Here is a 25,735-nt window from a genome sequence, read left to right on the forward strand (position 1 = left end):
AATTTTTTCAATTCTTTTTGGTGTGCTGAAAAATTAGAAAAAAATTCATTCTAGGTTGACCTGAAACAAATTTTTTCCTGATTGTTTGTTTCAGCCACCGAACAAAAAAAAATCTATGAGCCCTGAGTAGAGCTATTTGCACAGGGCTAACAAAAAGACTATTGTAGACATCAAGGGTGGAGCAGAAAAATCCTGAAGATAATTCCAGGACATACTATTTTAAAGAGGGCTTCTAGCAGGGCAGCTGACCTCTGAGGGTACATCTACACAGCATGTGGCAGCCCACGGCAGTGAATCTCAGAGCCCAGGTCAACAGATTTGGGCTTGCGCTACTGTGCTAAAAAAACAGCTGTGTAGATGGTGTGGCTCAGGTTGGAGCTTGGCCTCTAAAGCCCACCCCCTTCCCTGAGCTACGATGTCCACACAGCTATTTTTAGTGTGGTAGCGTGAGTCCCACAAGCCAAAGTCTGTTGACCTGGGCTCTGAACCTTGCTGCCATGGGCTCCCACTCACTTTGTAGTCTTCTAGTAATTCTAGAGGGGTAGCTAAATGTCAATGGAATATGAATGTCTGCTGAAAAACTAAACCACACAACTTTTAGAGTAGGTTTTATGCCAATTAGCAATGCAGGTGTAGGAACAAAGGGTTCGTAAGAATGATGCCCGTACATTATTTGCAGATGCTCACTCAAAAGCTACATCAAAGCACATTTCAATCATTCTGAAGTCGGCATACTTAAAGCAAAATACTGACTCATAAAACAATTCTGAAAACATACCTCAACTCGTTAAAATAAATGTGAATTAGTTGACATGCAGAACCATTTCCTATTCAACGCTCTTTTTCTAAGTAGAATGGGTGTTTGTTGTCTGGAAATTTTGTATCTTTAGCTATACAAATATAGGGAGTGAAGAGCCATGCATTGCCCCTCCCGAAGTGGTAATATTCTCATTGACATCATAATTGCATTGAGGAAAGTACATGGCTCTGTGTGTTTTCAGATGTTTCCACCTAATCTGATCTAGTTAAGCATTTATATTACACACCCATCAAGGTAAAATCTGAGCTCCTAAATATTTACTTTACTTACCAATGTGTTTGATCACTCTAAGAAGGTGGTAGAAGAGGAGAGGCATGTAACCCCTTGTCACTTTCACTTCATGTTCCTGTGCACTGAGCAAGTGAAAACCATGTGCCAGTGAGGAAGAGGGCAGGTGAGTGAGTGTTTGGGTGGGGCACTGAGAGGCCCATGACCCTTCCCCAGTATGGACTAGGATGCCTGCTACATCTTTTAAAAAGGCTAAACATGCTCGTAATTAGTCTCTGGTAGTTTCTGGCCAGGAGTTTTGTGGCATAGACATTGAAGGTTCTGGTTGCATGTGACTCCTTGCTATGAAGTCAATACTATTAGTTCATCACTCTCAGGAGAAACTACTTAGAGGCTCTCTTTGATCACTATTATATTTACAAATAAAAACAACAGTTCTAGACTTCAATAATACGTCCTATGAGGCTGAGCACCTGAGAGGATGGGAGGAAGCACACAGCCTGATTAACAGGTTCAGAGGCATTATGCCTTAGAACAATGCCTCCATCTGCTCCTAGGTTAAGTAACTTGCCAAAGGAGACATCAAGAAACAGTAAGAGAGCCAGGAGTCAGACCTTCAACCTGATCACCCCATTAACTGGATGCATACATCTCCCACTGAAGTGAATACGGCCTCAGCAGTCACCCCTCTCTCTTAGTCCCTTGCTCAAACCTTCTGATCATATCCCCTTTACATCACTGCATGGAGAAGAACCATTTTGCTCTAAGGATAAAAATTAAAAACAGAGGTGCTCTTTATTCTAATATAAAAAAACATAAATGGTCTTTCCTAAGCAAATCACCTGTCTAAATTCCATTGAAAAACCTAATCCTTCCTTCAAAGACAAGTGGTTATCTCTCAACTATGATGAGAGACTGGGAAAATTGTTTGTTTCTGGACATTTCAAAGAGGTAAACCATCTAGAAAATCATGATCTAGTTCTGCATGTGCTCTACTCAAATTTCCCGGAAGCTTAGAAAATGTAACATTCAGTTCTCACACTGAACAAATTTCATGTAAACAAGTTATTTCTAATACCAATAGGTGTCCAATAATTGCCTTGTGCTGAGACAACAAAACATAATTTTGTTCTGGGAAAAAACATAATGTATTTGTTGGAGTGTTATTGATGGCTTGTTCTATTTATATACCAAAGTTCACTTGTAAATTACTGTGGAAGAACATACTTTGCAATGATAATATTTCGGTGATTGTATCTAAAATATCCACTACTGTTTGAGGTGAGATAAGCCTAAATCAAAACCTCATATTAAAGTGTCCCCAAACTTGGGATCTGGATCCATATTCAAGCTTTTTACTCAGGCTCATTTCTAAAATATTCCTCGTCACCCACCTTGTCTTTCTGATACTATACTTGTGGCAGATTAGGTACCCGCAAAGAGGCAGGAAGATTGCTCCTAGACACAATGGTTTCCCTTTCCTGGGGAGTACAACCACAAGAGTCTCCTTTTTCTATGACAGCAGCCAGAATACAAACTGATGCTCCAATTTATTGCAAGATTTAGTACTCATTCTAAGGACAGTGCTCAGAGTTCTCAGCACAATATTACACAGGTAGCCACTCCCAGTCGCTAGGAGAAAAACAGACCTGGAAGATCGCTGCAGAGCAGAGCAAAGTCCCTGGAGTTAGGGCATGGGGGAGAAGTCTGACTGAGAAAGGGAACAAAGATGTTTACTTCAGTGTCAGTGCCTACACCACCTTCACTAAATCTCCTACACCTGGCCCTTGTGGGCAGATTCACTTTGTTTAATTTGTTTTCGACCTCTGTTCTACTTAGTAATTCATCCCACGTGTAATCCTACACATTTTAATGTTCGACACTTCCATTATCCCTCACTAAACACCTATTGCTAGTCTCTTAATACCAAATTTGGAAGAAGGGGAAAAAAGTACTGTATCTGACACACACACACACACACACACACACCTTGGACTGTTAATCCACAGCTGGTACCCACTGCCTCATTATCAGAAGGAAATTAACCGGAGGGAATTCAGAGAAATGCAACAAAATTAATGGCAATAGAAGGGATTGGCGTACAAAGAAAGATCAAGGGCTGTCACGTGCAATTCTTACTCACTTGCATTAGTGTAATCCTGTATGTGTGCGTGTGTGTTATAGGTCCCCCTTAGTGCTTGATTTGCAGAGGAAAAGTCAACGTGACAAAATTAAGTTGACCTAAGTTACATCACCATACAGCCACTGCAGTAATTGAATCACTTTTGCATGTTCACACTATGCTCCTTGTATCAGTGGTGTGTGTCCTCACCAGTAACGCTTGCACCCATTTACCTGTCAGTGTGGGGCATTGTGGGATGGCTTCTGAAGACAGCAACAGTTGATGTAAGCAATGCAGTGCTACATTGACACTGTCGACCTAATTACATCGACTTAGTGCTACGCCTCTCGCGGAGGTGGAGTTATTAAGTTGGTGTCGTGGGTGAATTACATCGGTGGGAGCTACATTTTAGTGTAGACACTTACAGAGTTAGGTTGACATAAGCTGCCTTACATCAGCCTAACCCTGTAGTGTAGACCAGGACCCAGTCTGTTACAGACCTGGCTAGAGAGCCCTGGCTCTGTAGCTTGTGCTTTTAGCTGTGGAGGGCCCCAGTTCAATCCCGGTGCAGTGACCAAAATGGTGGGCATCCTACTATAGCACTTATTGAGGCAAACTGTCTCACAAGCTAATCATGAAAATGCTCACCCAAGACAGCCAGGGTTGCATAATTGGGTCTAAGAGAGAAATGTGAATTTGTTTGGCTAACTTATGACTAACAAACCCACTGGGAATAGGATTTTCAACTGTGTTCAGAATATTGGCCTAAATCTGCTCTTACTGAAGTCAACAGTCCAGCTCCCATTGACTGTAATGGGAGAAGAGTTAGGCCAATGCAGAGAACTTTTGAAAATCCCATCCAAAATGTGCTTTAAAAACCCACAGATTGATGTGGGGTATAAATAGGGTAATGGACTAAAATAAAGACAAGAAAAAAATTATGCTGAATATTAGGAAAAGCTTCCTGACTATGGGCTAGATACACAAAGGGACTTCAGGCACAGCATCGCCCTGCAGCACCTAACGCTGAGATGCTTTGCCACCCGGTGGAATATACAGCCCTAGGCTCCTTGTAAAATGCATGGGGAGAGAGAGGCATCTAAGAATGGGATCCACAAAAGCCAGCATGCTGAACAGGGAGCTGCCGAAGCTAGCCAATAGGAAATGCTGAGGAGAGGGGTGGATCCTAAACCCCACCCTTCAAAAGGGCCCAGGCACGTTAGGTGCCTAAGTCTGGGCTGGAAGGAAGCGCCTATTTCTGCTTGAAACCCTCTCCTGGAGTAGGTGCCGAATGCTTTTTTCCCCTCCAAAAAATCCCCCCACCAGAGCAGACAATGTAGTAATATCATTGTCTTTATTTTTCTTTGAAGTATGTAGTCAGCTACCTGTAAATGGTGGGAGATGGGCAGTTGCCTTATGCTAATCCATGGAATAATGGTGCTATACCCCCCTTAATAGGTTTTAGCCCAGTGGTTAGAGCACCTACCTGGATATAGGAGATGAGGATTCACTTCCCCCCTCTGATTAAGGTGAAGAAGGGATTTGAACTTGGATTTCACCAGGCTAATGTGCTAACCTTTGGACTATGGGGCATTCTGGGGCAGAATACTCTCGCTCCTGTTGAAGCAGTTATTTTTATAAATAACTAAATATCCACTGCTCAGCAAGTGAGAATGACTGTATAGCCCAGGGCTTAGGACCCTCACTTGGGAAGTAGGAGACCCAGGTTCCAGTTCTTTGGCACCAATGCATACTTAATAATTTATAAAAAGTGAAACAACTTCACCATCACTACCTGTTTTGTGTGGGTTCAGCTATGCCCTGAGAACACATGCCAGACTGGGTTCCCACAGGCAAGATAGGTGGGGGAATGCCTCGTCTGAGGATCCCGCTGGGGCTTGTGCATGAGACAGTAGTCACCTGGGCACCGAGACAGCAGTTCACATGCTCATTGTCAGAAACGTACGCGCATAGGGGACTTTAATGGTGGCTATTTTGGCACCTGGTGAGGCTGAGTATGGGTCTTGAGGATCTCAGTGGCACCTAATTGTTGGACTTAAACATGTAGAGTGATTAGGGTGACCAGATGTCCCGATTTTATAGGGACAGTCCCGATTTTTGGGTCTTTTTCTTATACAGCTCCTATTACCCCCCACCCCCATCCCAATTTTTCACATTTCCTGTCCGGTCACCCTAAGAGTGATAATTAGGCGCTTTGGTGTATCTACCTGTATGAGGCTAAGGAACAGCCTCCTAATGGAAATGATGGAAGCCTCAGACTTTTAACATTTAAAATTACACTGATCAAAACACTAACAAACATATGCTTGGAAAAAATTGTGCACCGGTGGAGGAATGGACTAGATGACCTAACAGGTGTTTCCCACCTCTAGCTTTGTCATAACCATACAGCTAAGGGTAGCCTAGAATTCCTCCCTACCTGTGAGGAATTAAGAAGCTCAAATAACCTGGTTGGCACCCGACCAAAGGGGAAAGAAGATACTTTCAAATCTTGGGGGGGCGGGGGAGGGAAAGGCTTTGTGGTGTGTTCTCTGTGGAAAGCAGAGAAGCATCAGGTCAAAAAAACTCCTTCTCCTATAAACCATCTTGTACAAGTCTCTGATATTACAAAAAGAGTAAGTAAATAAGGCAGGGCGCGTTAGATTACCTTTTGTTTTCAACTTATGAATTTTCCCTTTGCTAGAGGGAGGTTTATCCTGTTTTTTTTGTAACTTTAAAGTTTTGCCTAGAGGGAATCCTCTGTGTTTTGAATCTGATTACCCTGTAAAGTATTTACCATCCTGATTTTACAGAGGTGATTCTTTTACCTTTTCTTTAAATAAAATCCTTCTTTTAAGAACCTGACTGATTTTTCCATTGTTCTAAGACCCAGGGGTTTGGGTCTTTGATCATTTTGTAACCAACTGGTTAGGATATTATTCTCAAGCCTCCCCAGGAAAGGGGGTGTAAGGGCTTGGGGGGATTGAAGAGGAACTCCAAGTGGTCCTTTTTCCTGGTTCTTTGTTAAATCAGTTGGTGGTGGCAGCATTACTTAAACCCAAGGTACAAGGGAGAATTTGTGCCTGAGGAGTTTTTCACCTAAGCTGGTAGAAATTAGGGGGTCTTTCATGTGGGTCCCCACATCTGTACCCTAAAGTTCAGAGTGGGAAGGGAACCCTGACAAGTTTATACTAAGGACAACTCTACACCAGGGACTGAGCTCAGATCACCACCTCTTTATAGAAATATAGCTAGGTCTTCAATGGTGAAACCCAATCATTTTGAACCAACTGGCAGATAAAGGCCCAGCTACCTGTGTAATATTGTAGATAATGATTGTATGTTTTAGTGTGTTTACATATATATTTTTAGAGGTTGACAACGTAACCAAATGTTTCCTGTCTGTCACTGTATTCTGTTAATTTAGAGATCAAAGGGAGATGTTAACATTTAGATGAACTGTGAATGTAGTTATATCATTGTCTTTATTTTTCTTTGAAGTATGTAGTAAACTACCTGTAAATGGTGGGAGATGGGCAGTTGCCTTATGCTAATCCATGTAGCAAAGTACTGGGGACACTTAGGAAATAGGTCTTACTTCAAAGCCACAATACTTCACCCAAGAAACACCTGCTGTCAAGAGGCTGCCAGAGAATTATAAAAAGAACTCTAGGGCCCTGATCCTGTATCTAAGATCAGCTTAAGCTTCATCAGGGAAGTTTGAGTCACAAGACTGAGGTCTCCAGCTCCAGTCTGGATCACCCTGATATTGGACATTAGACAGTAACCCATGGAACTAATTCTGAAAGAACTCTTGGCAACAGTAAAGCTCACCATCTCTACTGTGAAATTGATCTAAGAATTTTATTCATGTCTGTATGTATAATGATCTTTTAACCTATACTGTCTTTTCTTTTTTAATATGTTTAATTTAGTTAATAAGAATTGGCTGTCAATGTTTATTTGGGTAAGATCTGAAATATTCATTGACTTGGTGGGTAATGTGTCTGATCCTTTGGGATTGGTAGAACTTTTCATAGGATGAACAAGATTTCAGTAATCTTCATCATGTCTGACTTGGCTGTCTAGGTAGGAGCCCCAGGCTGGATTGTTTTAAGGGAGATGTGTTTTTGGCTTCTGGGTAACCAGTAGTAACTAGTTGTAGAAGCCGTTTTGTTGCTGGCTTGGTGAATCTAAGTATAAGAATAACCACCAGTTTTGGGGATTGTCTGCCCCATTCTTTGCTGTTTGTCCTGATTGAGCAATCTCAGTGCGGCCGCCCTGGGATCCTGGTCACACTAGTGGATAATGGATTTTGTTTTTTAAAGTGAATGTAGAGTTGAAAAGCACTGACAAAGTAGGGCTCCAACAGAAATAGAAAATAACTATTTGCACATTATGAAGGGCATACTCCATCTTATGCTTTCAGATACTTGAACAATTTGATGGAAACAAGCAAACTTCATGAATATTAGAAACTCAAAGTAAGCTGTTGTAAAACTCTTTTCAAAAGAGTTACAAGATCTGTCATAAAAAAAGCCTCCAGCCCACATTCAAGAAACAATATATGATTGGGGGCCGGGAGGGATGCAAGAAAGATGCTATTTTTGTCTGCTAAAAGACTGGCTGCAATTACTGCAGTTAAGAGTAAAGCAGATTATAGTCTAGTTTCTTTTCACTTCTGTGATTTTTCCATCCTCCAGTGCTGATGATTCTCACTGAAAATCTTACAAGCATCAACTACTGTATGCCTTAAATTTAGAAAGGGAAAATTTATTTTATTAAGTTTGAAGCCTACAGTAGGTGAAGTTTCTAAGTGCTGAATAAGCAACTTGGCAAATATGACGTTACTCGATATTACTGACATACTACCCTTCTATCAGAATAATGGGGAAGTTCAGGCCTCAGTTCAAAGATGACTTTTAAATCACTTTTGTGCTTCCCAATTCTGGGGGCCCTCTAACTCCATTTCCAGTACATGCCATAAACTAGAGCAACCTTGGGGATGACCATGGGATGACCATGAGTTGGTTGAGTTCAGGATCCTGACGCAGGGAAGAAAGGTAAGCAGCAGGATACGGACCCTGGACTTCAGGAAAGCAGACTTTGACTCCCTCAGGGAACAGATGGCCAGGATCCCCTGGGGGACTAACATGAAGGGGAAGGGAGTTCAGGAGAGCTGGCTGTATTTCAAGGAATCCCTGTTGAGGTTACAGGGACAAACCATCCCGATGAGTCGAAAGAATAGTAAATATGGCAGGCGACCGGCTTGGCTTAATGGTGAAATCCTAGCGGATCTTAAACATAAAAAAGAAGCTTACAAGAAGTGGAAGGTTGGACATATGACCAGGGAAGAGTATAAAAATATTGCTCGGGCATGTAGGAAAGATATCAGGAGGGCCAAATCGCACCTGGAGCTGCAGCTAGCAAGAGATGTCAAGAGTAACAAGAAGGGTTTCTTCAGGTATGTTGGCAACAAGAAGAAAGCCAAGGAAAGTGTGGGCCCCTTACTGAATGAGGGAGGCAACCTAGTGACAGAGGATGAGGAAAAAGCTAATGTACTCAATGCTTTTTTTGCCTCTGTTTTCACTAACAAGGTCAGCTCCCAGACTGCTGTGCTGGGCATCACAAAATGGGGAAGAGATGGCCAGCCCTCTGTAGAGATAGAGGTGGTTAGGGACTATTTAGAAAAGCTGGACGTGCACAAGTCCATGGGGCCGGACGAATTGCATCCGAGAGTGCTGAAGGAATTGGCGGCTGTGATCGCAGAGCCCTTGGCCATTATCTTTGAAAACTCGTGGCGAACGGGGGAAGTCCCGGATGACTGGAAAAAGGCTAATGTAGTGCCCATCTTTAAAAAAGGGAAGAAGGAGGATCCTGGGAACTACAGGCCAGTCAGCCTCACCTCAGTCCCTGGAAAAACCATGGAGCAGGTCCTCAAAGAATCAATCCTGAAGCACTTAGAGGAGAGGAAAGTGATCAGGAACAGTCAGCATGGATTCACCAAGGGAAGGTCATGCCTGACTAATCTAATCGCCTTTTATGATGAGATTACTGGTTCTGTGGATGAAGGGAAAGCAGTGGATGTATTGTTTCTTGACTTTAGCAAAGCTTTTGACACGGTCTCCCACAGCATTCTTGTCAGCAAGTTAAGGAAGTATGGGCTGGATGAATGCACTATAAGGTGGGTAGAAAGCTGGCTAGATTGTCGGGCTCAACGGGTAGTGATCAATGGCTCCATGTCTAGTTGGCAGCCGGTGTCAAGTGGAGTGCCCCAGGGGTCGGTCCTGGGGCCGGTTTTGTTCAATATCTTCATAAATGATCTGGAGGATGGTGTGGATTGCACTCTCAGCAAATTTGCGGATGATACTAAACTGGGAGGAGTGGTAGATACGCTGGAGGGGAGGGATAGGATACAGAAGGACCTAGACAAATTGGAGGATTGGGCCAAAAGAAATCTGATGAGGTTCAATAAGGATAAGTGCAGGGTCCTGCACTTAGGACGGAAGAATCCAATGCACCGCTACAGACTAGGGACCGAATGGCTAGGCAGCAGTTCTGCGGAAAAGGACCTAGGGGTGACAGTGGATGAGAAGCTGGATATGAGTCAGCAGTGTGCCCTTGTTGCCAAGAAGGCCAATGGCATTTTGGGATGTATAAGTAGGGGCATAGCGAGCAGATCGAGGGACGTGATCGTTCCCCTCTATTCGACACTGGTGAGGCCTCATCTGGAGTACTGTGTCCAGTTTTGGGCCCCACACTACAAGAAGGATGTGGATAAATTGGAGAGAGTCCAGCGAAGGGCAACAAAAATGATTAGGGGTCTAGAGCACATGACTTATGAGGAGAGGCTGAGGGAGCTGGGATTGTTTAGTCTGCAGAAGAGAAGAATGAGGGGGGATTTGATAGCTGCTTTCAACTACCTGAAAGGGGGTTCCAAAGAGGATGGCTCTAGACTGTTCTCAATGGTAGCAGATGACAGAACGAGGAGTAATGGTCTCACGTTGCAATGGGGGAGGTTTAGATTGGATATTAGGAAAAACTTTTTCACTAAGAGGGTGGTGAAACACTGGAATGCGTTACCTAGGGAGGTGGTAGAATCTCCTTCCTTAGAGGTTTTTAAGGTCAGGCTTGACAAAGCCCTGGCTGGGATGATTTAACTGGGACTTGGTCCTGCTTTGAGCAGGGGGTTGGACTAGATGACCTTCTGGGGTCCCTTCCAACCCTGATATTCTATGATTCTATGATTCTATGATTCTATGCTCTATTTTATGCTAGCTGCCAATGACCCCAAGGGGCTGTTTTGATAGTCAGAGATGGCTGAGGCATAGGGACATCCTGGCTGTGTTACCTTACCATTGGCCATGCCCCCTATGCCTGAGGGTAGAGGGAGGCAGAGTCTGAGCCGTTATGGCAGCTTGATACGACCTGGGGATTTTTCTACATAGTAGGTAGTTAAGCCAGCTTTAGCGTGCTTTATACTTTGCTGTATCAGTGCAAAGAAGCTGTAATGGACCAGAGGGAGTGACCATTTACTTTGCTATTAAAACCATGTACAATAATGACTATCAAAGCCAAAATTGGAAGGAGCAGAGATGTGTGAATAGTTGTATTATTATAACAATTAAATGCATCAAACTAACAGTTTTAGTAGAAAGCTCAGCCAATAACTTCAAGGTTTATTCCTGTTCGATGAAATTACACTTGCTATTTATACCACTATCATAGAATCATAGAATATCAGGGTTGGAAGGGACCCCAGAAGGTCATCTAGTCCAACCCCCTGCTCGAAGCAGGACCAAGTCCCAGTTAAATCATCCCAGCCAGGGCTTTGTCAAGCCTGACCTTAAAAACCTCTAAGGAAGGAGATTCTACCACCTCCCTAGGTAACGCATTCCAGTGTTTCACCACCCTCTTAGTGAAAAAGTTTTTCCTAATATCCAATCTAAACCTCCCCCATTGCAACTTGAGACCATTACTCCTCGTTCTGTCATCTGCTACCATTGAGAACAGTCTAGAGCCATCCTCTTTGGAACCCCCTTTCAGGTAGTTGAAAGCAGCTATCAAATCCCCCCTCATTCTTCTCTTCTGCAGACTAAACAATCCCAGCTCCCTCAGCCTCTCCTCATAAGTCATGTGCTCTAGACCCCTAATCATTTTTGTTGCCCTTCGCTGGACTCTCTCCAATTTATCCACATCCTTCTTGTAGTGTGGGGCCCAAAATTGGACACAGTACTCCAGATGAGGCCTCACCAGTGCCGAATAGAGGGGAACGATCACGTCCCTCGATCTGCTCGCTATGCCCCTACTTATACATCCCAAAATGCCATTGGCCTTCTTGGCAACAAGGGCACACTGCTGACTCATATCCAGCTTCTCGTCCACTGTCACCCCTAGGTCCTTTTCCGCAGAACTGCTGCCTAGCCATTCGGTCCCTAGTCTGTAGCGGTGCATTGGATTCTTCCGTCCTAAGTGCAGGACCCTGCACTTATCCTTATTGAACCTCATCAGATTTCTTTTGGCCCAATCCTCCAATTTGTCTAGGTCCTTCTGTATCCTATCCCTCCCCTCCAGCGTATCTACCACTCCTCCCAGTTTAGTATCATCCGCAAATTTGCTGAGAGTGCAATCCACACCATCCTCCAGATCATTTATGAAGATATTGAACAAAACCGGCCCCAGGACCGACCCCTGGGGCACTCCACTTGACACCGGCTGCCAACTAGACATGGAGCCATTGATCACTACCCGTTGAGCCCGACAATCTAGCCAGCTTTCTACCCACCTTATAGTGCATTCATCCAGCCCATACTTCCTTAACTTGCTGACAAGAATACTGTGGGAGACCGTGTCAAAAGCTTTGCTAAAGTCAAGAAACAATACATCCACTGCTTTCCCTTCATCCACAGAACCAGTAATCTCATCATAAAAGGCGATTAGATTAGTCAGGCATGACCTTCCCTTGGTGAATCCATGCTGACTGTTCCTGATCACTTTCCTCTCATGTAAGTGCTTCAGGATTGATTCTTTGAGGACCTGCTCCATGATTTTTCCAGGGACTGAGGTGAGGCTGACTGGCCTGTAGTTCCCAGGATCCTCCTTCTTCCCTTTTTTAAAGATTGGCACTACATTAGCCTTTTTCCAGTCATCCGGGACTTCCCCCGTTCGCCACGAGTTTTCAAAGATAATGGCCAAGGGCCAAGTGATTACTATATGTAATCACTTCATATTACCTAGGGCTTAGCATCACTAATTGGATTTATATTATTCCCATTATTAATGTCATTTAGGATTAAGATGAATTTTTGCCCCACATAAAATATTTTAATGTTTCATACACTGCTTGTACCTAAATAGGTTTTTTTAAGAAGGGAAAAACAGATTTTAGCGCTGACTAACAAACTAAAATAAATTTCCAAAGGTTTGAACAGCGTGATTCTGTAATTATGCAATTTCCTAAATGTTGCAACAAGTAATGGAATGAGTGGCTGGGAGATTAATGTTACATTGATGGCAAAGATAGAAGAACATTGTAGGAAATTATGGGATGATTAAATTCTCACCAGGGTCTGGTAAGGACCATTAGTAACATGAATGAATTATTCCCGCAAGGTTTTGACAGTATACAGGAAATGTACATTTTAAGAAGTGATCTGACTGACGATACAGAACCTGTTAAAAATTGACAAGGTTCCAGAAGAATTGTTATTTCAAATGAAAAATTTTGTTTTGACTTTGCAGGAGGTCATATCGATTATGTCGCTTGCATACAGAAATAATGTACATAGAGCCTGATTCTGATCCCAGGTATGTTGGTGTAAATCTGGAAAAATTCTATTTAAGTCAATGCAGTTGTTCTTAATTTGCACTGAGATCAGAATCTGGTCCACACAGAGGAGACAGAAAGTGCTATTTGCAAGAGTGATTTTTTTTTCTTAAGAATTTTGCAAAAGAAATATTATGTGTATTATGTTAGCACCTGGATTTCCCACTGAAACTGGGACTCCATTATGCTAGGTTCTGGACATGCCCATAACAAAACACACTCCCCTCTCTGAAGAGGTTACAGTCTACATGGACAAGACAGATGAAGACTGGGAGAAAGGAAGTGTTATCATTCCAGTTTCCATTGACGGGGAACTGTGGCACAGCAAGACTAAGAAGTGGGATTTTCAAAAATGTGCCATGTTGGGCCAACTCTTCTTCTATTGAGAAGCCTATGGGAGTTTTATGCTGATGGTTCTGAAACTCCCATCCTTTGTGGATTGCCAAAGCCCTTACTTGTAAGTGTCGTCCCATTTAAGTCATTTGGACTATCTGCACAAGTAAAGACTGGTAGAATAGCATCTGTAATGTGTTCACCTAATGCTGTAAATGTGAAAAATGTCTCAGTGGGAAAATATAATTGGATGTGTATGATTATTGTACTTTTTTATATGACTACACTCTTTCTACAACTCTTGCCATCCAGAATATTAGACTAACCACTACCTAGCATTCTTCAAAATGTCATATTACATCAACTTAAGATATGGCAGAACATGCTTTGGACTTCTAGAACAGTGAGATTCTTCTGTATTAATATGCCAATTGAAGGGGAATTTAAACAAAAAAAGTTTTAACCAGTTAGAATCATCCCTTCTGGAAATATTTTGCTAGTGAACAAACAAGTTCAAAATTACATTCTGGGCTGGCTGACCCTTTGTGCTTACTGTGGTACAAGTCTCTGTTCAATGTCTGTCACAACCATTAAAGTATTAAATTAGAAACATAAATTTTACTTCTCTGACTGATACTTTCAACTTTGCTATTAGTTTTAACAACTTTTGAAGTAAGGGGATTCATCTCTCTCTCTCTTTCTTTTTGTCTCTCTCTCTCTCTGTATGTCATTAAACAAACATACGTGTCAATGAATTTTGAAAGTTTTCCTTTCCCAAGCCAAATACTTAACTAAGTCCCATCAATAACAAAGAATGCTATTTCTTTTCTTATTATCTCCCTGTTAGGAGGCAATGTCTATTAGTACTATAGTACAAGAGGATATTAATTATTTAGCAGATCATGTCATACTTTACACTTTTCACCATACTCCAAACCTTAGTTAAAACAATCTCCTTCTCTTTCTTGTGTTGCCATAATATGCTCAATTTTAAAACAGACATAGCAATTTCATTTAACTCTTTGACAACAGAGACATTCTGGCATCTTTTAATATGTTTCTTTTTTACATACCCCTTTTGCATCAATCACACCAGGTTTCGCATTAAACTTCACAGTCTTCAAACGTGCACGCTCCTTTCTTTCAACTCTGAAGAAAATTGAAGAAAAATAAATCATTGCATCAGGATTATATTTTGTATTTATATAGTAACTTTCACCCAAGGATTTCAAAGCACTCTCTAGACACTAAGTCTTACAGCACCCCTGTAAAATAAGTAATTATTATTATTCCTGTTTTATAAATGGGTAAACTAAGAAACACAAAGTGTCAAGTGGCTTCCCAAAGTCACACAACAATTCAGTGGCAGATATGCGACTAGATCCCAGGAGTCCTGACTCCTAGTACCCTCTTTTAATCATTGAAACAATGTTGCTTCCCAAAACAAATAGATGTTGGGTATAGTTTTCAGAAGTATCTAAGTCCTATTTTCAAAAGTGAGTTAGGCACTTATATGTCTAAATCCCACTGACTAAGGGCCAGATTTTTCAGTGGGAGTTACAGGTGTAAATTACCTTAAAAATCTGGCTCTAAGTGCCAAAGTTATTTTTGAAAATGGGATATAAACTCCTAAATCACTTGAGTGCTTTTGAAAATTGTACCTTTGGAAAATAGTATTCAATATACTTAGGCATGAATTTACTGTTTTCAAAACTAGTTGAAATGTTAGCTTTAAAAATTCTCATCTGAAATATGTAGGGATGCTGTATCTTAAATTATACACCTTTTCAAGTGTAGAGAAGTTTTGCTCGAGGCCTTTAAATTACTTTACATATGTATAGGCTCACCTCAAATGGTATTTCTGTGGAGACTTATGATGCTTGGAGGCAGGACAGAGATGGACATAGCCACTCAAACACATTACAAATTGGACTTGCATATACCTTATAAACCACTGTCCTCCACAAACATGATTAAGCACAAGCAGATGAGGGATGTGAAAAATGCACTTTTTCTCCTGTTTGATTCAGCGTTGGCTAAAGTATTCGATTACTGAAAACAAATATCAGGGGATATTGTGGGATTTGATAATCTGGGATGGCAGTGGATTTGGCAGATGGCTAAGCATGGCATAGGCCCTGACACTGAGGGGTGCTTCAGCACCCCTGGAAAAAAATGGTGGTTGCTGAGCATCCACCGGCAACCCCCTTATCAGCGCCTCCCCTCTCTCCCAGTGCCTCCCACTTGCCGCAGATCAACTATTCTGCGGTATGCAGGAGGTGTGGGGGCGGGAGGGGGGAGAAACGAGGGTGTGGTGTGCTAGGGGAGGGGGCAGAACAGGGTGGGAAGAGGCAGGGTGGGGCAGGAAGAAGCAGGGTGAGGTCTTCGGGGAAGAGGTGGAGTGGGGCGCGGCCTGGATTGGAGCCAGGGGGACCATCCCCTGGCACATTGGAAAGTTGGCGCCTATGAAGCAAGGTACTGGTGATGCAGATATTAGAATACTATACACAGGTTTGGTTTAAAAAGGATGCTGAGAAACTGGAGAGGGTAAAGAAAAGGCCACAAAAAATGGTTTGAAGGCTGGAGAAGATGCCTTACAGCAAGAGCTCAATGTATTTAGTTTATCAAAGAAGGAGATTGAGAGATGACTTGATTACAGTGTTTAAGTACCTTCACAGGGAGAAAATACCAGTTACTAAAGGGCTCTTTAATCTAGCAGAAAAAGGCATAAATCCCCCTTCATAGTTGGAAGCTGAAGTCAAATAAATTCAAATAGGAAATTTAGGCACATATTTTTAACGGTGAATTTGATTAACCACTGGAACAAACTACAGAAAGTGGTGGATTCTCCATCTCTTGATACCTTCGTATCAAGACTAGATGCCTTTTTGGAAAGTTATGCTTTAGCCAAGCACAAGTTACTGTAAACCCAGTAAGGGTTTAACTGGGTGAAATTTTAGTGGCCTGTGATATACAGTAGGTCAGAGAAGATGATCTAATGGTCCCCCTTGGCCTTAAACTCTGAGTCTAGGCCCTTGTTTTCTACCATTGAGTGGACTAACAATATTTTTAAAGGAAGTGTGATTAAAATTTAAAGTGCATTAACATAATGAAATGCACACAGCATATGGTATAATATGAAAGCTATACCATATGAATCTCTAGGAATTTGGAAAGTGCGTAATTAAATATGCATTACTATAAGCATCTGATGTATTATATAGTGCACTCTTGAGAACTGCAAGTACAGAATGCTTAAATAATGGGAAATTCAAAATAATCTAAAGCAAGAGAGAGAGAGAGATAGAAATAAAGGTAAACAAAACAAAAAAAATGCAGAAAAGAAATCCAAAGGAAGCAGGAAAAAAGGGAGGAGTCTGACAATCCTTCCTCATCTTCATTGATATGGGCATTATTGTAAAAGATGTCATTTATCAGCCTTGCAAAATCATCAGAAGAATTTACTAGTTGAGGCACACAAATGTGATCACCTGTTTATAATAGAAAAGGTAATTTTATCTGTTCAAAATTCTTAATTGCTCTAGTATATCTGGTGAGTACAATATCGCAAAGCTAGCCTACAAGTCTACCCTCCTCCGACCTATACTGGACAGTGAATAGTTGGGAATTAAGTGAGGAATGTTAGATAAATCAGATTGGTCTAAATATTCCTTTTCCCCCCCACTTGTCTAGTGCAGTTTCTCATGTAAGAAGCTGGATTAGGTAAACGCAGATCATCTAGTTCCTGAGACTAAATACAGAGCTCTGCTAGTTTTTGAGTAGCAATGGTAATTGGCTGATTTTTTAAAAAAATATGAAGTCTTGTCTTTTCATAGTTCAATAAATAACACAACATGCTCCCTTCTATCTGAGCGGGCTTTTATTTTTCTTACTGAAAAACACTGAAATGCAGGTTACTATAGTTACAGTTGAATTTGGGAATAAATGTTTCTCTGTAAATGTAGAGTGGAAACAGCTGAAATGAGTCCTTCAAATTCAATCTGTGATATTAAAGCCAAAGAAACAGCCTTAAATTTTAAAGTAACAGATGAAGTCCCATGACAGAATGGGTAAAAAATGAAGACTTGAGGCTGTGTAATCTCCTAAATAGGAGGGATGTCTGCTGAGAAAATAACTAGCTCAAAACTGAACACAGTTTTCTAATTATCAATCTGTGTTAATATTAATTCTCATTCCTATCTTTCCTAACCTTCTAAAGTAGTTGCTTTGAATTTTATTTCTGATTCACTGCACAGAGAAACTTGAAAACGAGCCACAAAACCAGATCTGGTTTATGTAATGCCTCAGCAATCATGCAGACATCACGCTGCTATTTGTAGGCAATGGAGACAAATATATATGCCACAATCTACATTGCCTTGAAAGGTATATAAATAATAAATGTAGTGAATTGCCATTAATAGTCCAGGCACATTCACTAAGAACATTTATAAATGCTTATATTGCCCGTGGAAAACTGAGTGTTTCATAAGCTAATGATACATTATAAGTAGTGAAAATAGTGGTGCTTAAAGTTAAAGTTGCCCAACACTTTCCATTATAAGACACCATCACTTTGCCAATTTTAACCTTTCAGCCTGAAATTTCTCATCCCAGGTGTCTACCTCAGGACAATTTTATTTTTTTAAGTTTCAGTTGTAAACAATTCATACAGTCATTTGGGTGAGAAACTTGTGCCTCCTTGTTTTGGACGGGTTTACTGAAATTGGGCAGAGGAGTTGCCCTGGTGTGAGGGATGTGCCCTTTGTTTTTCCTGTGCAAATCTGCCCACATTTCTCTGAAGTCTCTGAAGAATTGCACCTTGCATGTACTCAGTAGAGACTTGTTAGAGTTTGGCAGCTAAATTCTCCAAAGGCTGCATCTACACTGAGAGCAGAGACTGTGCTCGCAATCCTATCTCTGATAGCGCCCAGGCAGCATGGAGGAGGGGGAACCATCCTGACACGAATGCAGAGGGGTGAGGAACAGGGTTTGGTTTAAGAGCTACAGGTGTGCGTGGGAGGGGCAGGAGCAGGAACTCTGGGGAGAGGGTGGGAGAGAGCTTGGACTGCAGGGGAGGGGTTATGAGTCATAATGGCGGGGGAGGCAGGAGCAGATGGGAGAGGGAAGGGCAGGAGCCATGGAAGGAAGGGGAAGGATAGGAGCAGTGGAAAAGGAAAATGGACAGGAGTTGGGGGAGAATAGGATCAGAAGGGGATAGGGAGAGGCCGGGGGGAGAGAGCCAGAGGGTCTGTAACTATTAAAGCACACTCTCCTACTGAACCTGAAATTTAACCCATTATTCCCAAGGCTCAAGATTCCTTTGCTGTGAAACTCACTGGCAAAGTGTGTGTGTGCATTCACCTCTCGTGGCAGATCCACACAGAAGATACTTTGTGCTTTCTGCTGCTACCGGTTACGTACTCCATTAGCTCAGGCGGCAGAAGTGTGTGCAGTGGATCTAAAGATCTCACCCCGATGATGACACATGTGGGAGGTCAGCATGGTTCCACATGACGGAATTTCTGTTTTTTCAATTTTTAGTATTTAAAAAAACGTTACACCCCACAAAATTAATTTATAAGAATGTTAAATTTGCAAAAACAAGTACTCAGAAGTGAAAAATCAGGCCCTAAATTTCTTAGATTGGGCATCCAAAATTAGTTAACACCACTGACAGTTTTGGCTTTAATCTCTCTGCCTCTATTCTTCATGCGTAAAATGCAGATAATAATTCCAGTTCATCTCACTGGGTGCTGTGAAGGAAGATAAATTCATTAATGTTTCTAAACGTACTAAGAAGAGCCCACGCAGAAATTAATAATTCTTTATTCAGTGCAGGATTAGGATGGTGTGCCATAATAGTGCACCAAATGATAAGGATACAAAGAAATATTGAGTAACTACCAGTGCAACAAGCACCATCTAATCCCGTGTACTGAATGAGTAGGAGAGTTGTAGAAAAAAATGGCATCAGATCATGTAATTAAAGACTGTATCATAATTAGGGCTCTATGTTCGTCATGGAGGCCGCGGAAGTCACGGATTCTGTGATTTCCTGTGACCTTCGTGACTTCTGCAGCGGCCAGTGTGCCTGACCCCGGGGCCAGCTGCTCTAGGTGAACCCGGAAGAGCCACACCAGCCGCTGCTGGAGCTGGTCTGCAGCCAGTCGCTCGGGTGGCTCTGCAGGCAGCCGCCCCAGCCACTGCTCTGGCGGTCCTGGGCAGCTGGCCCCGGGGATTGCCTGAGCAGCAGCCGATGCTGCTGGCCTTGCGGGTGGTGGGAGCAGCCACAGCTCGGCTGCTCCCAGCAGTGGTCCTGGGGTGGCTGCTGGCCCCCTGGGCCTTTCCCCCACTGGGCACTGGCCAAAGTGGCCACTGACCCCTCGGGGCTACCCCTGGCAGCAGCCAGTGCAGCTGCGGGCCCCCCAGGGTTCTCTCCTCCCCGGCAGCTGGTGCTGCGGGCTCCCCCCAGCCGCAGCTGGTGCCCCAGGCTCCTCCCCCTGCAGTGCACCCCCCCTTCCCAAGATTCAGTCAGCGATATTTATGGTATATGTCATGGACAGGCCATGGGCCGTGATTTTTTATTTCTTGCCCATGACCTGTCTGTGACTTTTACTAAAAATACCAATGATTAAATCGTAACCTTAATCATAATGTATACACACAAAGAGGCCAAATTAAGGTTTTATTCGCAACTTTAATTTTGGCATTTCCTAACTTGTGAGTGCTTGATATTGCAACTTTAATGTCCTTTTAACTTTTTTATGTGATAAATTTATATATATATGTATGTAAAGCCTTTTTATTTGCAAATACCATTGGAAATCAGTGTTTTGTGACTCTCTTGCAAAGGTTGACATTGCAAACACCTAAATAATATATGAATCTAACATTCTTTACACTGCTTTAGATTTTAGCATCATCATCAACAGGGAAAGCACAACTCTCTGAACTCCAGTTTTGGCTGGTGAATACACAAGGAACTGATTTTCAACTGGTTGATTTAAAATGGTGTGTCAAACTTTAAATTCACCTCTTCTGCACAAAGCCAAATTACTTGGGTTTTGTCCATGGAGCTAAGTGTGGTAGTGGCTATTCAACCCCCATACCTTGCATGAGGTGGGACTGCTGCCCAGTCAGTCTGCAGCTACTACTCCAGCTCAGAGGCCACTGCCTTTCCATGCTCCACATGTAGGAGTTCTGGCCCACTACAACCATGTAGCCACAGGTCCTGTGTCCCCTTGAATGGCCCGTTGAAGTCTTGCAAATATCACTCACTCCCACTCTGCTTAGTTCCAGACACAAAGCCTGATTTGTAGAACTAGTCAGAAAACATATTTTATGAATCCCTCCACTTTCCTCTTACGTCTCTATGGATTTCTGCAGATAACAGCTTTAAACACACAGAGCAAGGACAGGGGAAGGAGATTTGCCTCTCAGAACTAGAAGTTGGGATTTCCTGCTAATGCTAAGCAATAGCATATATATGGCTTTGGAATCTGGGCTACCAGATTAGGCTGAGTGGGTTGATAAAGAATTACAATTTACATTTGGGTTTTTAAAATCTCACCTACTTGAATTCATTACTCTCAATTATTAAACTGGGATCCTGCAACTTGGATGTGTATGGAAATTCAACAGAAGTGAGATCTATATATTACCACACTAATGAAACAGACTGCTATTGTAACCCACACACCTCCTGGGTGTGGTGTTCTGTCCCATCTAGTGGCACTGAGACCACTTAGAGAGAGAGCTAAAACGAGTCTGCTCTACAGCCTTAGCTAACAGTCAGTTAGCTTTTAGCTCATGCAGTAGAGGCTTCTGCACTATGCTCCAGAGGTCCCCGGTTCAATCCTGCCCGCTGATGACCGGGGTCTGTTGGTGTTACACTATCACTACACTTGGGCCAATTTCTAGCCTGGTATAACTAGACACAGTCCAACTGACTTAAACAGATTTGGGTCTATTTATGAATGAGGCTGTAGGTAAATTTTTCAGTCACGAAAGCAGACTTCCCATTTTCAAAGTGACTGACACTTGGGTACTTAGCACCATTGATTTTCAGTGAGATTTAGGCTCCCAAGTCACTTTTGAAAATGGGGCTTAGCCTCCTAACTGAATTAGGAGCTTTTAAAAATTTTATCCAGTGCATTTAAATCTCAGTAATATCAAACAAGTGGGTTTCTGGGTTCCATTTATAAAACAAAATGAGTAGTTTAGTGGTTTGGCATTACTTGATCTGAAGAGCCAGCATTTGTGGCCTTCTGAGACAAACTCTACTTCAGTCACAGTGGAGTAAATCCTGAATAATGCTTACAGTGGAGTTATCTAGGTTCACGCTGATCTATCTGAGAGCAGAAGCTGATTCTATGTGCTTGCCAATGAAGAGGGGCCTACAAGTAAAATTTTCAAAAGTGTCTGAATGAATTATGAGCATAAAAATGCTCATAATAAATTATAAAAAAGGACAATTTTGAAATCTATTGACTGTCAGTGAAAACTTAGACTCCTTAGTAGCTAAATTGCTTCTGAAAATGGGACATAGGCACTTTTGAAAATTTACCCTAACTCTTTGGGGTAAACTGGAAACACAAAGAAACTAGACACAGATTCACCTCAAATGAATGTATTACTGGCAAGGATTATGCCGCTTGTAGAACTTTAGAAGCAATGTTACTGGACAAACAAATGGGTTTCCAATCAGGCCATAGCTGCACTGACCAAGTATGAGCCTTGACAACACACACTGAGGCAGGATTCCAGTGTAAACTCAAGTCTGGGGCAGCTTTCTTAGGCTCATCTGCTGCCTATGACATGATGTGGAGGAACAACCTCCTCCTGAAAGCCAGCAAAATTATCCCATGCAACAATAAAATTCTTCCAAGACATTCTGACCAACCTTTTGTGTTTTCCTATGTGATCAGGTCAGCAGGCCATGCACTCTCAATGATGGCCTACCACAAGGATCAGTCTTAGCACCGATCCTGTTTAATATCCACACCAGTGGTCTTCCCCGAACATCATCCCAGAAATTAATGCTGATGACATTGCTTTGACCATACAGGCACAGGATTTACCTACACAGAACAAATCCTTACTAAGGATGAACCTTAAAACCATTTTAATATGGAATAATATTTCTTATACTGATGGCTAAACCCAACATCATTCAGCTTATTGTGTCAGCATTTCATCTAAACAATCAAATGGCTAGTTAGGAACAGCACATAGACTTCTGTGGCTTGCAGATAAAACACAATCCCACCATGGAATATGACCAGCACCTGAAAAATATTCATGACAGAATTAAGATACATGTAAATTTCATCCAGAAACTGGCAGGAATGACCTGGGAGCCAATGCAAAAATTTTACAGACCTTGTCACTAGCTCTTATCTCCTGAACTGCAAAATACCGCTCACCCATCTGAACACGTAGCTCACACACATCGCTTGTTGATTGTCAATTTAAGAGCATCATGCAGATCAATACGGGCACAATAAAACAAATGCCACAACCACGGCTTCCCGTACTGGTGCACATCCACCCACCCCAAGTTCATTCCAATATGATAATTCTTTGGAGGCTCCATCATATTCAAGGGAACAAGAATCTTCCAATAGACGAAGACCTAAATAATATACTGAGATTCTGACTCAAATCAAGAAAATCTTTTAGGCTGGCAATGCAAGAGCTCAAAGATTCCGGGTTTCTCCCTGAAGATCAATGGTGAGCAAGGTGGAAGGACACCAACATCCTGAAAAAACACCACATCAAGGACCCAACTGAAGAACTCAGTGGTTCTACAATCCCACAGAAAATATGGCCCACCTTGAATCGCATCTGCACATCGCATGGCAGACGTGCCTACCTTCTCCATAAATGGGGTCTGAGATACAATCCTATTTGTGACTGAGGAAATGGCCTTCAAATTATGGAACACCTTGTCAATCAATGGCCCAAGTAATCCACGTGATGGTGGAATCACTGCCATTCACTCCGCATCATCTGAAGCAATCAATTGGATCGTTAATCTAGACTTGGGCATCTAACCTTGCTGTTTTTAAGCCATACAGAAGGAGCAGAAGAATGTATTCATATGCTGTAAGTGGATGGTTAATGGATTACTCACAACAGATTAGTTTTCTTATTGGAGATGTAAAATAACAGGCAAGACATGCTTTAAATTTCATAGTCATATTCATCTGTGATGTAAACGAAGATGTAAATCACATGTTGGGTGTGAAACCAAGTAAAAGTGGTTGGAGTTGATTAATTTGTATTGATTTAGCATTCAGCTGGTTTGCAGAATGGGCATAATGATAGAAAGTGTAGTAAGAAAAGTTACTAAATAGAAGCGTGCAAAATAAAATGTGTGTTTGACAAAACTTGTTTTATCTTACACCCTTCTGTGAGGGTAAGGAAGCAGGAAAATGACTATCTTCCACATTGGCAAATGCGTTTTGCCCACTCACTGAATGCCAGATTAGGGCAAACATGTTTTACCATTTCCACCCGTTTTCAGACCAATTTACCACACTCAGTACACAACTTCTCCATCAATTACATCTCTGCTCAGTTTGGCCCAGAGACTTCCACGCTTCTTATAAGCATTCATGCAAGGTCTGATTTTGACCACCAATGTCCATTCTCCAACTGTTTTTTGAGCAATATTAGGATACTCATTAATTGGCTTTTTATGGAAACAACACGTGTAAATGCACTAGGACAAAACTTGTTCTCTCTCTGAAGAATTCAGGTCTTCATAATCAGAATTTTGCCAATTGATGGTAGCTCAGCACCTGTTTATTGTCCGATAAAAGCCATACAGTTACTATTATGGAGAAACGTGCTATTGTAAGATTGGGGAGGAAAAATCCTTTTAACCTGTTTAAAGCTTAAGACTTTGTGAGCTGTTACAAAAATAATTGACTTGCCATGGTCCCATGAAGCTATCTTGGTGGTTCGTGGCCTTTGTGAAAGCTAATTCCTATTTTAAATTGAAAAATATTAATAAAGTTCATCTTATATAAAAAGTCTCCTGAAAGCAAAGCCACTTTCAATGAAGCTTGTGGTAAGTGCTTTACTGGACTCACAGTACAGCCTTATTCCTACTGTGATGATGTTCCTCTTACTTGCAAAAGAATAAGGACAGGGGAATACACACATGCATATCAATTTTAGTCTATATTTATCTTTTCCCATTAGATTAGCAACTGTGCTCAAGTAACTCACTTCAGATAAAGCTAACAAGACCATGCTATTTTAAAAAGCTTTATCTTTCTGGGATTAAAATCTTGAGGGATTCTTAAAAAGGTAGCTAATTTAGAAGAGAAACATAAGTAAAACCCAGTTGAGTGGATAAACATGACAAGTCAGGCAGAATAACTAATTTAAGATGCCTTTTTACCCAGAAGGATTTTTGCAATTGGCAAACCTCTGGTTCCTTGTCCTTGAAAAATGTTTATGAAAGACTTTTTTGTGTTCTTTTTTCATCTTTTGCCCTTTAGAATCTAAGGAGAAAAATATAATTGTGCCCTGAAAGCTCTGTAGAGTTGTAAACAGCATGACAGGCTGATATCACTTTAAACATTTGTTCTGTAAAATATGGATATAATTTGCATAGACATCCCCCTATGTATTTGAAAATAGTATTCACATCTCTCGGCCCACACCACTTCCTGCAGCCCCCATTGGCCTGGAACGGTGAACCGTGGTCAGTGGGAGCTGCGATCGGCTGAACCTGTGGACGCTGCAGTTAAACAAACCGTCCCGGCCCGCTAGCAGATTTCCCTGATAGGCCGCGTGCCAAAGGCTGCTGATCCCCGTTTTAGGGTAAATTAACCCTGCTTCTTTTGAAGTAACAAGCAAAACTCTCCTTGATTTCAAAGGCAGCAGCAGTGGGATTGGTGACAATGATGAAACGATCTGCATTAAATTAAGGGCACCCAATTCATTGCCATTTTGGATCCTTAGACCGAATTCATACAACTCTTATTCAGAGAGTGAGTGCAGGAAAAGATAAGGGCAGGTGTATATGCATTGGCACACAGAGTACCTAAGCTTAGACTGACATTCATAAGGTGGGGTGTTCCTACCTCCAGCGACCTGTATCTAGCGTAAATTAGAGTTCCTTGAAACACCAGATTTGAGTGGCTTCTTTATACTTCTCTAATTATGGCTATTGTCCTTAATAGAAAGTTGTACCCATTTTGATTATCCCATCAGTATGAGAGTTCACAAGGTGAGCAGCAGTTCTCATTATCAAACAGTGATGTGTAGAAGATTCATTCCAACTGGCATTTCTAAATCTAATTCTAAAGATGACCACTTCCATGTAAAATGAAGTAATCTGTGGCAATAGTTGCGTGAGAGAGATTATAAACCGGATTCCAACAAG

General features: G+C 41.9%; 1 protein-coding gene across 13 annotated transcripts in view; it reads right to left on the reverse strand.

The window, feature by feature from the left end:
• DLG2 (discs large MAGUK scaffold protein 2) overlaps positions 1–25,735 on the reverse strand; it is a 1,449,547-nt gene that overhangs the window by 44,202 nt on the left and 1,379,610 nt on the right. For all 13 annotated transcript variants that reach the window (XM_043528333.1, XM_043528345.1, XM_043528361.1 and 10 more), the window contains one exon: positions 14,403–14,478. In XM_043528333.1, coding sequence (XP_043384268.1) covers positions 14,403–14,478 — 76 coding nt within the window. The remainder of the gene's footprint in view (positions 1–14,402; positions 14,479–25,735) is intronic.

Source organism: Chelonia mydas, chromosome 1 (assembly GCF_015237465.2).
Source record: "Chelonia mydas isolate rCheMyd1 chromosome 1, rCheMyd1.pri.v2, whole genome shotgun sequence".
NCBI classification, from domain to species: domain Eukaryota; kingdom Metazoa; phylum Chordata; order Testudines; family Cheloniidae; genus Chelonia; species Chelonia mydas.